Consider the following 14,462-nt stretch of genomic DNA (forward strand, 5'->3'; position numbering starts at 1 on the left):
AATGAAATTTTGTACCACGCTTTACACGAAAGTAATACATTTACATATAAAATCCTTTGATTATATGTATTCAACATTTTATGAAATTTGAAGTTTTATTTTCAAAAAATAATGTATGTTCCATTTTCTCATAAAGTATTCAAGATATTTCTACAAAAATTTCTCTATTTCATTTGTTTATATGATGTAAGCTTCTCTCATGGGGTTTTCGGAATAGGTCACATAGGAGAATTTTCATAATTTTTTAATTATAATTCCACAAGTACAATTTTAAATTCATGCAAAATTCCAAGCACTTTGTCCCATATCTCAGCTTGAAATCAGAATTTCAAAATTTGCTCTTGAGACAACGTTTATTAGGTTTACAGAAATATGTGTACAAAATTTCATAATACTAGCATTCATAGAATCTGAAGGAAAAAGTACATAAACATTAAAAAAACTGTGCAGGAAACACAATTTAAAGTTCAACCTAACTTTTTTCCTTATGTCACTTCTTCAGAAGGCACCACATTTGTACTCTGGGTCGTCTTTCCTTTCAAGGCTTTTCCTCTGGCTTCTTGTTGTCTGTCTTCATTCCGTTACCAGGTCTTCAACTGACTTTTCGTCTGCAGAGATGCGCTCTAAATCTATTTTTCTCAGGATGTCTTGAGTAAAATTTCCTATTTTGAAGCCCATTCTTTCTAACACCTTTATCCTCCCGACTTTCCCATCATTAAATACAACAACTGCATCATAAGTTGCATCATAAATCTCCATCAGTATCACAAGGCAAAAAAAGAATTGCTTCGGCATAAACGATGCAACTAGTTTGTTATTGTTTATAAGTTACGGAACAAAGTCAAAGACGATCTGTAAAACCAAAGAGTATGTATCACGGCCTTCTAGATGCATCCCGCATACGTTTAGTTGAAAGTAATACACAGAATCGTTGTTCACTGAGCTGGTACTGAAGTGCTGCTTCAAAACGTGGGCGTGTCGCGGAGGCCGTGTCGCACTTTTAATTAATTTTCAGGTACTTCGGATGCGATTTCAAGCCGGCCGTGGTGGCCAAGCGGTTAAAGGCGCTACAGTCTGGAACAGCGTGGCCGCTACGGTCGCAGGTTCGAATCCTGCCTCGGGCATGGATGTGTGTGATGTCCATAGGTTAGTTAGGTTTAATTAGTTCTAAGTTCTAGGCGACTCATGACCGCAGAAGTTAAGTCGCATATTGCTCAGAGCCATTTGAACCATTTTTTTGCGATTTCAACACTGAAACTTTGGGAACTCATTTTCCATGAGTTGTACTAACAAATAAAAAATAAATCGAAAATTTGCATTTTTGGCCAATTTCATCAACGTCCCCCCTTTAAGATAAAAGTCGACGATGTAATCAACATGCGCAGTGTACCTGCCCGCTGCGTTCGGATGAACGTCAACCATTTTATGTTATCTCTCGCTTCCGGATTCATCATGTCAGATATTAGATTCAAACAATGACAGCGTCATAATAGCAACAGAGTAGCTACTTCAACGACAATCGGTGTTTAAAACAACCCGATGTAAACGGGTGGACGAGCGGTATGTTAACCGTTTGATTCTCTGTTATTATCAGCATCATTTGGAATTCACTGCTGGATAAGCGCCTCGTCCAGAGTGGATAATGAATTTTGTTTTTAGTTACAAGCATCCATCTTGCTCTTGCACGTTTTATGGCAACCTTCCATACTGTCGCCAAAGTGACGTCATAAGCAGACGGAAGACATGAGCGGCATATAGACAATGATTAAAACTCTTGCACCCTCGGGGATAATAGTAGCAAGCGGGTGTGTAGCAGCGACATCATTGTTTCTTTGGCTGTAGATATTCCAGCCATCGTTTAGGTGAGACTGACTACTAAGAGAAAATTCGAACTACCGAATCCTTGATAGGCGATGAACAAGACTCACAGCGATATGAAGTGTAATGGAAAGCGCTACCGAACACATAATCGATCCATAAATGAACCATTTACAGATGAAACTTCTTGGGTTCCTACGTCAGGAACCAATTTTAATAACAACACTCATGACTCCTATAACTGTGAGTTTTCAGTTTATGCTCAACAAATTTGTGCTTGCTTGTTCTAGGAGCTAGTTTGATTTGTCGAGCTATGTGAATTTTATTCGTACCTGTGAAACTGATACTTGTGCTACGTCATCTGCGACACGTCACCTTCAACCTAAGAGTAAAAAATATTGTTGCTTCACGAATTCTTGGGGGTCTCAGTGACTTGATGCCCAGACGTCAATCACAGTGTCGGTTTAGTAATGGAAATAATCGGTATCTGATGCATCTCCCAAAATGGATGGACCATTCTGTACCTAATAGCGAGGTGATGCAGTGATAAGGAACTGCACTCGTATTCGCTTCTAATCCCTGTCCAGACACCCAGATTTCTGTTTTCCGATGCTTCCATAAATTTATTAAGGCAAATCCCGGGATAATTCGTTTGAAGCTTCTGCAGTCTGCCCTTGCGCTCCGTCCTTAATTGCCTCGTCGTCGATGTGACGTCAAACCCTATGCTTCCTTCCTCCTTTCATAATTTCATACACCAGCAAAGCAACGACAATCGCAAACAGTTCTTTGCTACGGATTACTGACAGTATAGACCTACCGTTTGATGAAAATTTAGAGCAACCTAGGGCTTAAAAGGTTCGAAATGGATTTGATCATGCAACTACTACTATAGATAGTTGGTCCAATGTTTCTTGTTAATGAGCTCTGAAAAAATATGTTTCTGCTATTTAGTTGATATGTCATTGCCAGGAGATCCTATGGATAGTCTGGATGCCTGTAATCACTGTTGCTCCATTAGCACCACCGAGGAGGCAAGTGTAGGGCATTTTAAGGTTAAACCTACGGACGTGAGCAACTCTGTGCGATGCTGCTGACATGGTTGCTAAGGATTTCAAACCTCTTGAAGAATGGAAAGGTCGGTGGGAAGCAGTGACAGATGTGCACCTGCATAACATCTTCTCAGGTGCTAAACTTCCAAGTGGATTCGACCTACCACGCAAGTCCTGGACTACGCTTAACAGAATCCGTACCGGCCATGGCCGGTGCAGGGATGCTCTCTTTAAGTGGAAGAAGCTGCCTGATCCAGTCTGTGACAGCGGGGCTCCATACCAGACTATTCACCACATTGTCAGTGAATGCAGGATTCGATCCTATCACGGCGCCAAAGAGGACTTCCTGCTAGCAACTCCAGATGCAGTGCGCTGGATTGAAGGACTGGATATTCAGCTGTAAAGACAAACTTAAGTTTCTTGTGTGTCAATATGTACATATGTATATGTAATTTAATTTCATGGTATGTCTGTATTAGCCAAACGCTAAATAAATAATAAAATACTATAGATAACACTATAAGGCAAGAGAAACGACACATCACGAAGGAATTATCCGAATGGGACGAAAATAGGTAGATGTAATGTACATGTACAGACACAGAATTTCAGAAAAATGGGATGTTTTTTCAAGGGAAAGAGCTCAACAAATCAAGTAAGACGGTAACCCGTTGGTCCAGTTATTCGGCTTGGCATTGATTGATAGAGTTGTTGGATGTCGTCCTGGGGAATATCGTTCCAAAACCTCTCCAATTGACGCGCTAGATCGTTAAAATTCCGTGTTGTTTGTGGGGTCTTGCCCATTATGCTTCAAACGTTCTCAGTAGGGGAGAGATCCGGCGACTTCATTGACCATGGTAGCGTCTGGCAAGCACGATGATAAGCTGTACAAACGCTCGTCATGTGCAGGCGGTCATTATCTTACGTTACCTTTGACCTGGAATCTTATTGATTGGCGTAGAATTGTCGTCAGTGATCAATTCCGCTTCTAACTGAGCTCCGATGACCAGTGAAGCTACATCTGGAGACGTCCTGGACAGCAGCGTAAAATCAACCTAACTGTCGTTCGGCATATGGCCTGACAACCAACCGTGGAGGTCTAGGGTGCCATTTGTTTCCATTTCAAGAGTCCTTTGGTTGTCATCCGTTGCGCCCTTACGTCGACGATATTCTATGTTGGGTTCTGCCGCCCTTCATGCCAAGTCATCTTGGGCTTACATTTCAGCAAAATGCTGCCCGCCTGCAGTTACGCACAGTTTTCATTTACTGCAGACGTAACATGTATTAAATAAGAGAACTGGGTCTAGAGTAATTTAAACGCGCCTCTGTAACTTTGGGCGCTGTATTACAATGACTTTTCAGACTGTGCTCCCATTACAAAACAAACATAATTATTGGAAACGTCTCGCCTTCCAACGCTTCTGGTGCATCTCTGAGTTGCAACATTACTTCCTTTGCACTGTTTGATCAAAAAATGTATAATTCTTGCATAATGCTGAAACGATTACAATGCCTTCCATATATTAGCGCCTCCTTCAGTAACAAACGAAAGCTCGCTAAAACTCTGGGGATTTACTCATACAAGTTAAATAACGTTTCCTCGATGTAGTTCTTAATAAATTTCCTAGAGTTTCTTTTCCTTCTCAGTAAAGTGACTTGTCACCAATATCACAATACGCACGCCTAATAAAGTGCATAGTAATAGGTAGGTAACATATATCCGATATGTATTGGTCCGTATATCTGCTTTTCATCTACACTCATTCACGTCTATGGCATGAATAAAGCTGATACTCGTAACGCCCGTATTTCAGCGGTTTGTCTTTCATTGTTTCGCGCTACAGCCGTAGGATGAGGCAAATTGTTGGAGACGTCTATGAGGTTTACAAGCGCCTGTCATAAAACGCGAAATCACACACCTAATATTAATGTAAATACACGAAGACCTTTTGAACTACCGGAATTTCCACTGTAACTACTAATGCATCAAAGTTGACACTTTTCCGTGTTCTGCACACATGTGCCTTCATATGTGTGGTGGCGTTTATGTAAGACAGGAGTGCGCAGCACTTTATCAGTATCTAATGAAAATCTCTGTCAAATGTTGTTACGACCACTGTCCTTCGCACTCAATATATGTTCTGTCGAATCAACTTTCATTTTCGCACTCCCCTTCATCTTCTGTTCACGGGCCACATCTTACAGGGGGCGTCTGAGCGATGCTCGTGTATCTAGTAGACGACATGGCAATTCGAGAGTAGGAAGCTCGAACGAGCGTCAAGGAAATCAAGTGCAGTTCTTCGCCATATCCAAAGCATTTGTAATCACATCTGCCGGACTTATGCGTATAAGGGTTTTGTTCTATTCAGAAAATTGTAATTTTTGTAATATTTTGGATGTCACGCGCAGAATTAAAGTTTCAGTGGCATCGCATATGAGTACAGCGGCCAACATCTCTGCCAAAGAGATTGCGCTGCGAAACACTGTCAGTAGAACCTGTGCTTCTATGTGAAGTGCAGCCTTGGAGAAAGAGATCGAGAGAGCAAGAGAGAGAGAAAGAGAAAGAGAGAGAGAGAGTCGAGTTATATCTTGTGATGGAGTACGATATGCTTAGGCCGTGATAAGTGTCAGTAATGATTTTCTTATATTATTTTTTATTTATAGAGAGATATTTTGTCAATTCATGCAAAAGACTTGAAAAGGTACTGTAGTAGCGTATTTGCCGAGACATCCAAGCTTAGCAATTAATTTGGCCAGGGATTTAAAATTGGAGATTTAATTACAACGTAACAATGTGTGATACTAAAAGAAAATTTGGAGTAGGATTTAAAGTCCAGAGAGAAGAAATAAGAACTTTGAGGTTTGTCGATGACATTGTAATTTTGTCAGAGACAGCAAAGGACTTGGAAAAGCAGTTGAACGGAATGGACAATGTCTTGAAAGGAGGATATAAGATGAACATCAACAAAAACAAAACGAGGATAATGGAAAGTAGTCGGATTACATCAGGTGATCCTAAGGGAATTAGATTAGGAAATGAGCCACTTAAAGTAGTAGATGAGTTTTGCTATTTGGGTAGCTAAATAACTGAAGATGGTCGAAGTAGAGAGGATATAAAACACCGACTATCAATGGCAAAAAAGCGTTTCTGAAAAAGATAAATTTGTTGACATCGAAGCCTTTTCTGAAAGTATTTATATGGAGTGTAGCCAAGTATGTAACTGAAAAATGGACGATAAACAGTTTAAACAAGAAAAGAATAGAAGCTTTCGAAATGTGATGCTTCAGAAGAATGCTGAAGACTAGATCACGTAACTAATAAGGAGGCACTGAGTAGAATTGGGGGCAAAAGAAATTTGTGGCATAGTCCGACTAGAAGAAGGGGTCGGTTGGTAGGACACATCCTGAGTCATCAAGGTATCACCAATTTAGTACTGGAGGGAAGCGGGATGGGGAAGGGGGGGGGGATAAAAATCGTGGACGGAGACCAAGACATAAATACAATATGCAGATTCAGAGGGATTTAGATTGCAATAGTTACTCGGAGATGAAGAGGTTTGCACAGGATAGAGTAGCATGGAGAGCTGCATCAAACCAATCTTCGGACTGAAGACGACCCTCGCAACTCGTTTACAATACTAAGCGATATTCTGTCTCAATATGCCGTCTTTTTCGACAGTACAGAAGTCCTCTTACCGAAAAATACACTTTTTAGAGTGTATTTTTCGGCTAGAGGGCTTCGGCACCATCGAAAAAGACGGTATATGGAGGTAGACTATCGCTTCGTATTGTCCACGCCTTGTGAACATGCTCATAAGCAATATGACAGACTTCGTTTACAGAATGTGAAAAACCATAATCTTATCATGCATCCAACGACGGCTATGGTGAGAATGGGAACAGCGAGGACGAGCAAGCTAGTATTGATCTTTCCTCATTATGCGCCGTGCAACGCCGAATAATCCTGAGGGGTAAAGACGGGTATTCAGTAGATTAGGGTGACCCATTCCCGTTCCTAACCATGTTTGTTCTGGGCGTCGACATCCTTCACAGTGTAAATATAGAGTTTCTGGAGGACGCTGTGACTGTGTTGCACGATAGTCGATCGGACACAGCCCGAAGAGCAACGCAGATATGGACGGTGTGAAGGCCCAGTGTGTAGCACCGCTGCAAGAAAAAAATTAAATCGGACGGTGGCCTATGATGTTGTATTGGTAGTGTACATGCTTCTTGTAAACAAACTTTCACTGACACTTTCGCTATGGATTCAGTTATTTCATTGTAGTGTTGATTTTAAAGGAAGCGCTGCACAGAATTGTTGCGTTTTCTTGACTAATATTGTACGAAATATCATCTCTGTATATAAAAATCAGTGTCCTGACAGACTGACTCACTCACTAACTCATTATCGCCCAACCCAAATCATTAAGGATAAACACTTGAAATTTGCAGAGGGAGTTGATCTTATATTGTAGGAGTAGCGTAAGAAAAGACTTTTCGAAATTTCACCTACAATGGGGTGAAATAGGGGATGAAAGGTTTTTTTGAAAAATTGTCGCTGTTAAGGCAATTTTGGAGCTAGACCTATGAAAACTGGTATTTGGCTCCTAGGTCAGAAATAAAAAAATACGTCTTTCAGCATTTTTGGGAATTTAATCGCCATTGGTGCGAAATAGTGGGTGATTTAAAAAAAAATCCTTATTACAAAGCTAATAAAGTATTTTTAAAGCTACATCCATGAAAATTGGCATTTGACTTCTCGGTTACAAACCGCTAAGGACTGAAACTGGAAATTTTGTGAGGCTGTGGATCTTATACTGTAGGGACTGTTTAAGAAAGGATTGTCAAAATTCCACTCCTAAGGGGGTAAAATAGGGTACGAAAGGCTTTTTGAAATTATGTGGCTATTAATGCAAATTTGGAGCTACAACTACAAAAATTGGTATTTCGTTTCTCAGTCAAAAGTAAAAAAAAATATGCGTTTCAGAATTTTTGAATATTCAACCACTAAGGGAGTATAATAGTGCATGAAAGCTTCTTTGGAAATAAATCATTATTAAAATACTACTAATGCATTTTAAAGCTACGTCTACGAAAACTGGTATTTCAGTTCTCGATTAGTAATAAAAAATACGTCTTTCAATGCTTTTTAGAAATTGAACCCCTAAGGGATGAAATAGAGGATGAAAATTTTTATGTAGGGGGGATCAAAGTTACTACGGAAATATCACCACAAGAATTCAATAGACAGTATCAAGAAAAACCTCAGACTCGAGCCACCAGATCCGCTTTTTTGTTAGAAGTACGTTTGGAAAAGACCGTGCATCTATGCCCTTAACTAGTGTGAAAAGTCTAGATAATGTTGTAATTCGTGAACAACATAAAAATTCAGTTAAGGAAAAAAATCTGTGCAGTCAACACAGTTTACGATAGTAGAGCAGCTGGTTCTAAGCTAATTAGCATATAAATTTAGCGCGCATAATTATTACAGAAGTATCGAATACTCAGCTGTGGTCAATCTCAGACTGCAACTTTACAAAAAGTAGCTTTGCCGTGTCGACTGAGCGTATGACAGGCTGTTGATATCTGTTAGTGCTGCAAGTGACTGTCTCAAACTGTGAGTTGTGGCGGGAATGATCCTTAAATGTGGGTTTTCCTCATTGCATTCACTACGTATGCTGCTGCACTACATTGTATAAAATAGCGGTAGGTCGCCATATATTCTTGCGTACCTACCAGTCATTACTGTTTGGTCTAAAAACACCGGTAAAATAATTCCTGCTACTCTAATGGCAGACCACAGTCTTGTTTTCACATCACACATAGGCTCTTGATGTAACTGACGGGGCTTTTCAGAACTCCAGCGTCGATTATTTTGCAAGTGTACGCACCCCAATAAATGCAGACAAACTTCAACAGAAAAAAATGAGGAGTTAGTGATCGACGTCTCCATCATGAACACACTGCAACACCCAGTTGCAATGCAGATGTCGAACATCAATACCTGAATTATAGAATTTGTTTCTTCAACTCCAGTCTACGATCGGTGGAGAGACTATCGATTTCGTACCACAGATCTGATTACCACGTAGCATGATATGGTTAAACCAAAATGTCATCGTCAATAAATACTTAATCGTACTAGGATAACATAACGCTTCTATGAAACTTCCTGGCAGATTAAAACTGTGTGCCGGACCTAGACTCGAACTCGGGGCCTTGGCCTTTGGCGGGGAAGTGCTGTACCATCTGAGCTACCGAAGCACGACTCACAACACCCCCTCACGGTTTCAGTTCTTCCAGTATCTCGTCTCTTACCTTCCAAAAATCACAGAAGCTCTTCTGCTAACCTTGCAGAATTAGCATTCCTGGAAACATCCTTCAGGCTGTGGCTAAGCCATGTCTCCGGAATATCCCTTCTTCCAGGAGTGCTAGTCCTGCAAGGTTCGCAGAAGAGCTTCTGTGAAGTTTGGAAGCTAGGAGACGAAGTACTGGCAGAACTGAAGCTGTGAGGGCGGATCGTGACTCATGCTTGGGAAGCTCAGGTGGTAGAGCACTTGCCCGCGAAAGGCAAAGGTCTCGAGTTCAAGTCTAGGTCCTGCACACAGTTTTATATCAGCACACACTCCACTGCAGAGTGTAAATTTCATTCTGGAATATAAGACTTCGTTTGTTTTAATCGGAACTGCAGACGGATACTAGTATCGAAATGAATAATTCTACTTTATGCGATGATAGGCTGCAATTGCAGAAATAAATTCTATATTTTTGTTTCACTGTTTTCGTTCGCGACTGTACAACATATCGTAAAAGTATCAGAGCTGTTGAGTCAGCTTGTTAAGTTTCAGACTGAGTTTGGTCATAGCTCTGTGAAATACATATTTTCTCTTGCTCTTCTCTAAGACAGTTTAATATTTCGGTAGAACTGTACACCCAGGTCGCTCCGACCCTGGAGTTTTATGTTGGTAACTGTGCATGCGGCATTACACGTACCTACTCCGCTGACACCAATGTAAATTCAGCAATAAGTGGTCCTAGTAGTTCTGAGACACTGCTATTTAATTAATTTGACAGAAATATTTTTGAAGGATTACAGTTCTGTCGCCGAAAGTGGCGTACATTTATGTAAAAATGGAACGTAGAGTGACATTTTACCGTCGGAAGATGCTATATGGGAAGCACTGTTAGAAGAAGTCAATCGTGAAAGTGACATAAGTGACTTTTGTGATGAAAGTGATTCCTGAAGCTGATGTTCCTGGGGCAGTTATGGACAATAATGAAACTGATCAGTCCATCGAATCCTAAGACTGCGATGAAGAAATCAGTCCTCGGAAAGCACAGTCATTGTCGGAACACAGCTGTTCCTAACAGAAGAGGCCTGCCAGTTGCCGATAACATTGTTGTCTATATTCCAAGAGTGTCGAAAAATGTGCGAAAGGATTTATTAATAACTGAAAAAACCACAAAATATTTCATATGAGGATTTCAAAAAATGAATAGCATTTTCAGCTAATTAAACTACAAATAAAGTCTTTAAACCCGGACTATTTTCAAGTTCCATCATTGAAAAAGTTTCCTTGACAGTTTTTACTTACAAGGGGAGGACACGTTTGGAACGAGGATTTACTGCAAACTTCGTACACTCGCAGTACTTCATTAGGAAAACAAAATGTGTAAGCAGTAGCGCGTACTTCTCTAGCCTTATTGAGAAAATCGCAAGATAATTTCGGTCGTCAAACATATATCTGTGCGTGGCCATTTTTACCATGAAGCGGCGCCAGCCGAGTGGTTAGCGTTCATGCCCCGTAATCGCTGGATCGAGTCCCGTTCGTCAGGTTTTTTTTTCCAACACAGTCATATTTTTTACTATTTGTATTACAGTTCACATTATAGGAAAAATACGTGTACTCGGATGAACTTTTATTAAATTTGCAATGTTATTTGCCAGTCTACAAATTTTTGTTATCATAAATAATATAATATTCATAACTATCGACTAGTACACGACCAAAGGCATGAAGTGATACTGAAAATGTATTCTTATCCGTGGTTTGAGAAATCCCTTATACCTGGAAGGAGCCCGAACACAATATACGAACGCATCTTTCAACCGACGTTTCGCAGCTGCACTATGGATTGAATACTCATGACATTCCTCGTCCGCAGTTCTCGACTAACCGGGTGTTACTGCCATTTTTCTAGTCATGATGTAAGGTTTTATACTTCACGAACAATTCGCACGTACATTAGTTCTTCCTGCTACATAAGCAAGGTCTCACCGCTATGCGAGTTAACCGTCGAATGATCCTCATTCTATCAAATGGTTCAAATGGCTCTGAGCACTATGGGACTCAACTGCTGAGGTCATTAGTCCCCTAGAACTTAGAACTAGTTAAACCTAACTAACCTAAGGACATCACAAACATCCATGCTCGAGGCAGGATTCGAACCTGCGACCGTAGCGGTCTTGCGGTTCCAGACTGCAGCGCCTTTAACCGCACGGCCACTTCGGCCGGCTCCTCATTCTATCCCGGTTCGTGCCTGGCCCTCCCATCGTCCTTTGAAAGCCATCTCTGCCCATCAAAACTTGCAGGTAACAAGTATTTTCGGGCTCCTTCCAGGTAAAAGGGATTCCTCAAATCACGGACAAACGTACACTTTCAGTATCACTTTGTGCGTTTGGTCGTTTACTATTCGATAGTTATGAATATTATATTATTTATGTAACAAAAATTTGTAGACTGCCAAATAACATTGCAAATTTAATAAAAGTTTATCTGACTACTCGTATTTTTTCCATTACATCAATTGTAATATAAATAGTAACGAAATGTGTTGGGAAAAAAAAAACTGAAGAACGGGACTCCATTCAGCGATTACAGAACATGAACGCAAACCACTGGGCTGGCGCCGCTTCATCATAAAAACGGCTACACACAGGGCCGGCCTGTGTGGCCGTGCGGTTCTAGGCGCTTCAGTCTGGAACCGCGTGACCGCTACGGTCGCAGGTTCGAATCCTGCCTCGGGCATGGATGTGTGTGATGTCCTTAGGTTAGTTAGGTTTAAGTAGTTCTAAGTTCTAGGGGACTCATGACCACAGATGTTAAGTCCCATAGTGCTCAGAGCCATTTGGGCCATTTTGAGCTACACACAGGTATATGTTTGACGACCGAAATTATCTTGCGATTTTCTCAATAACGCTTGAGAAGTACGCGCTACTGTTTACACATTTTGTTGCCCTAATGGAGTACTACTAACCGCGCGACTTCTACGGTCGCCGGTTCGAATCCTGCCTCGGGCATGGACGTGTGTGATGTCCTTAGGTTAGTTAGGTTTAAGTAGTTCTAAGTTCTAGGGGACTAATGACCACAGATGTTAAGTCCCATAGTGCTCAGAGCGATTTGAACCATTTTTTTGGAGTACTACTAGTGTACGAAGTTTGCAGTGAATCCGCGTTCCGAACGTCGTGTCCTCCCCTTGTTAGTCTCGGATTTCGATACATTAATATTAATGTTGATTGAAAAAGAACGTGACATTGGAGAAACAAAATGCGTTTCCTGTATAAAAGTCGTTTCATTACAAAATATACTATATTCAGGCAATGTTTCCAGCAGTTAATTGAGGGTCATTGTGATCCTGGCGTACAGTACAATTGCAGAGTGTTTAAACTGGTACGCCAGTCGACACACTATCGAGCACAAGCGATGACGGCTGCCTGCCTGCCTGCGAATCGTTTCCCATCCAACTGCAGAAAAAGCGCTTATGTAGTACGTGAAAGGCAATTTGCTTTGAGGAGTAAAAAAAGTGTCCTTTTTGATTACGCAGGCGGCGCAGAGGCGTTGGCGTTTGTGCGGACGCCGCTGGCGGAGGGCCCGGGCCCTGACGTGGAGCTGGTGATGGGCGCAGGAGCGCCCTCCGGCGACTCGCTGGGCTTCCTGCGGCGCCTCGTGGGCTGGCGGCGCGGCGCGTGGCGGAGTGTGTGGGGCGCCGCCGCCGCCCGCGGCGCCGACGCCTGGTCCCTGGCTGCCGTGCTGCTGCGGCCGCGCTCCCGCGGCTCCGTGCGCCTGCGCAGCCGCAACCCGCTGCACGCGCCCGTCCTGCGGGCCAACTACTACGACGACGAGCGGGACCTGCAGGCGCTCGTGCACGGCATCAAGTTTGTACGTTAGCCGCACCTCGCTAGGCCGATTTACCGCCGGTCCCCAGACCATTCCTGCTGCACTGTGAGATCAAAGAGGCGCGCCGCGGCCCGGGGCAGTGCAGGTCCGGGCACAGGAAGCATTTGTCGCTAGAATGTTGGAGCTTTCGCGTTACTGAGGGCCACAATTGAGCCTCTGTTTTTAGCGAGAGACATCTGAACCGTAAATTTACTTTCAGATCCTTTTCTTAAGAATTTACTTTATTTACTAGCGATTCATCAAGAACATTAACACATTTAATCACACCATGTGAGCGTGGAAGTAGTTGCCAGTGCGTAACTGATGAAAACAAATTTCTTTCAACATATGGAAATGTTATTCCTAAAAGCCCTTTTATTGTTTTTGAAACAGATTTAAAATTATAATCAGAAAGCACCCTCAAAATATCAAGTTACAGTTTTATTCAGAGGCAGAAAGAACAAATATTGACAGTATGAACTTTCGAGCTGGGAACCTTGCCGCTGCCTTTTGACACGGCCGTAATCACGACCGTTCACAACAACCTCTGAAAGACTACACTGGTGCAAATCTGCAACACACCAGATTACTTTAAACTAAAAATTTTAACAACTCACACAAGCACATAAACTATCCACCCCGTAGGAGGGATGGAAATGGTACAAAACACTAACATTAAAAAAATTACTTGCCACCGAAAGTGCAACTTGATTTAAAAAAAAAAAAAACTCTTAAGGTGGAAGGGTGGCAACTTTATATACTAAAATGACTATTTAAATAAAAACCCATGAAATGTAGTCTTACATGAAATATACAAACATACTCTACATTGCACTTATACCGCCTCTCAAGATGATAGGCAACATAAAAACGTATTTCAGGAATTCGGACGTTACACTTCGGGCAATAAATTCGTTAACACCGAATCCGACAAACATGACAGAGCCAGTTATTAACGTATGGCAGATGGACAGGGAGATAACTGAACAACACCAGCCGCAGGTTGCTCTAACCCGCCCCTACTCCACAAGGGAGAAACGGACCACCCAATTCACAAATAACCACCTTCCCGCGGGTGGGCAAACGGAAAAGAATGGTGGGACGACCCCAAAATAAAGCGGCTGGTGACCTCACCAAGAAAACAAGAAATATTTAACAAGAAAATGAAACAACATATCTCCAATCACTTCTATTAAACTGCGATTTCTGGCGAAGACCTGGCGCAGCACCCCCAACGCTCTCCCGAACCGTCCGCTGCCAGCCGCTTCAACGGACACAGGAAGGCGCGCCGATCTCCCGTCTCACGACGTCGCAGCTCGCACCAGCCGCCCAGATGTCGTGGGTTGACTCCTGTTGCTCTCGTGTCGACTGCGAAGCCACTACCCCTCGCTATACGGCGTGGCCCACTGGACTGACGTGGCGACCTCACATGCGCCGA

General features: G+C 42.2%; 1 protein-coding gene across 1 annotated transcript in view; it reads left to right on the forward strand.

Annotated features, from left to right (window-relative positions):
* Window positions 1–14,462, forward strand: part of LOC126219283 (glucose dehydrogenase [FAD, quinone]-like) — a 103,555-nt gene that overhangs the window by 66,251 nt on the left and 22,842 nt on the right. The window contains exons 4-5 of the mRNA XM_049942144.1: window positions 12,693–12,825; window positions 12,940–13,027. Of these exons, the coding sequence (XP_049798101.1) occupies window positions 12,693–12,825; window positions 12,940–13,027 (221 nt within the window). The remainder of the gene's footprint in view (window positions 1–12,692; window positions 12,826–12,939; window positions 13,028–14,462) is intronic.

Source organism: Schistocerca nitens, chromosome 1 (assembly GCF_023898315.1).
Source record: "Schistocerca nitens isolate TAMUIC-IGC-003100 chromosome 1, iqSchNite1.1, whole genome shotgun sequence".
Taxonomy (NCBI): domain Eukaryota; kingdom Metazoa; phylum Arthropoda; class Insecta; order Orthoptera; family Acrididae; genus Schistocerca; species Schistocerca nitens.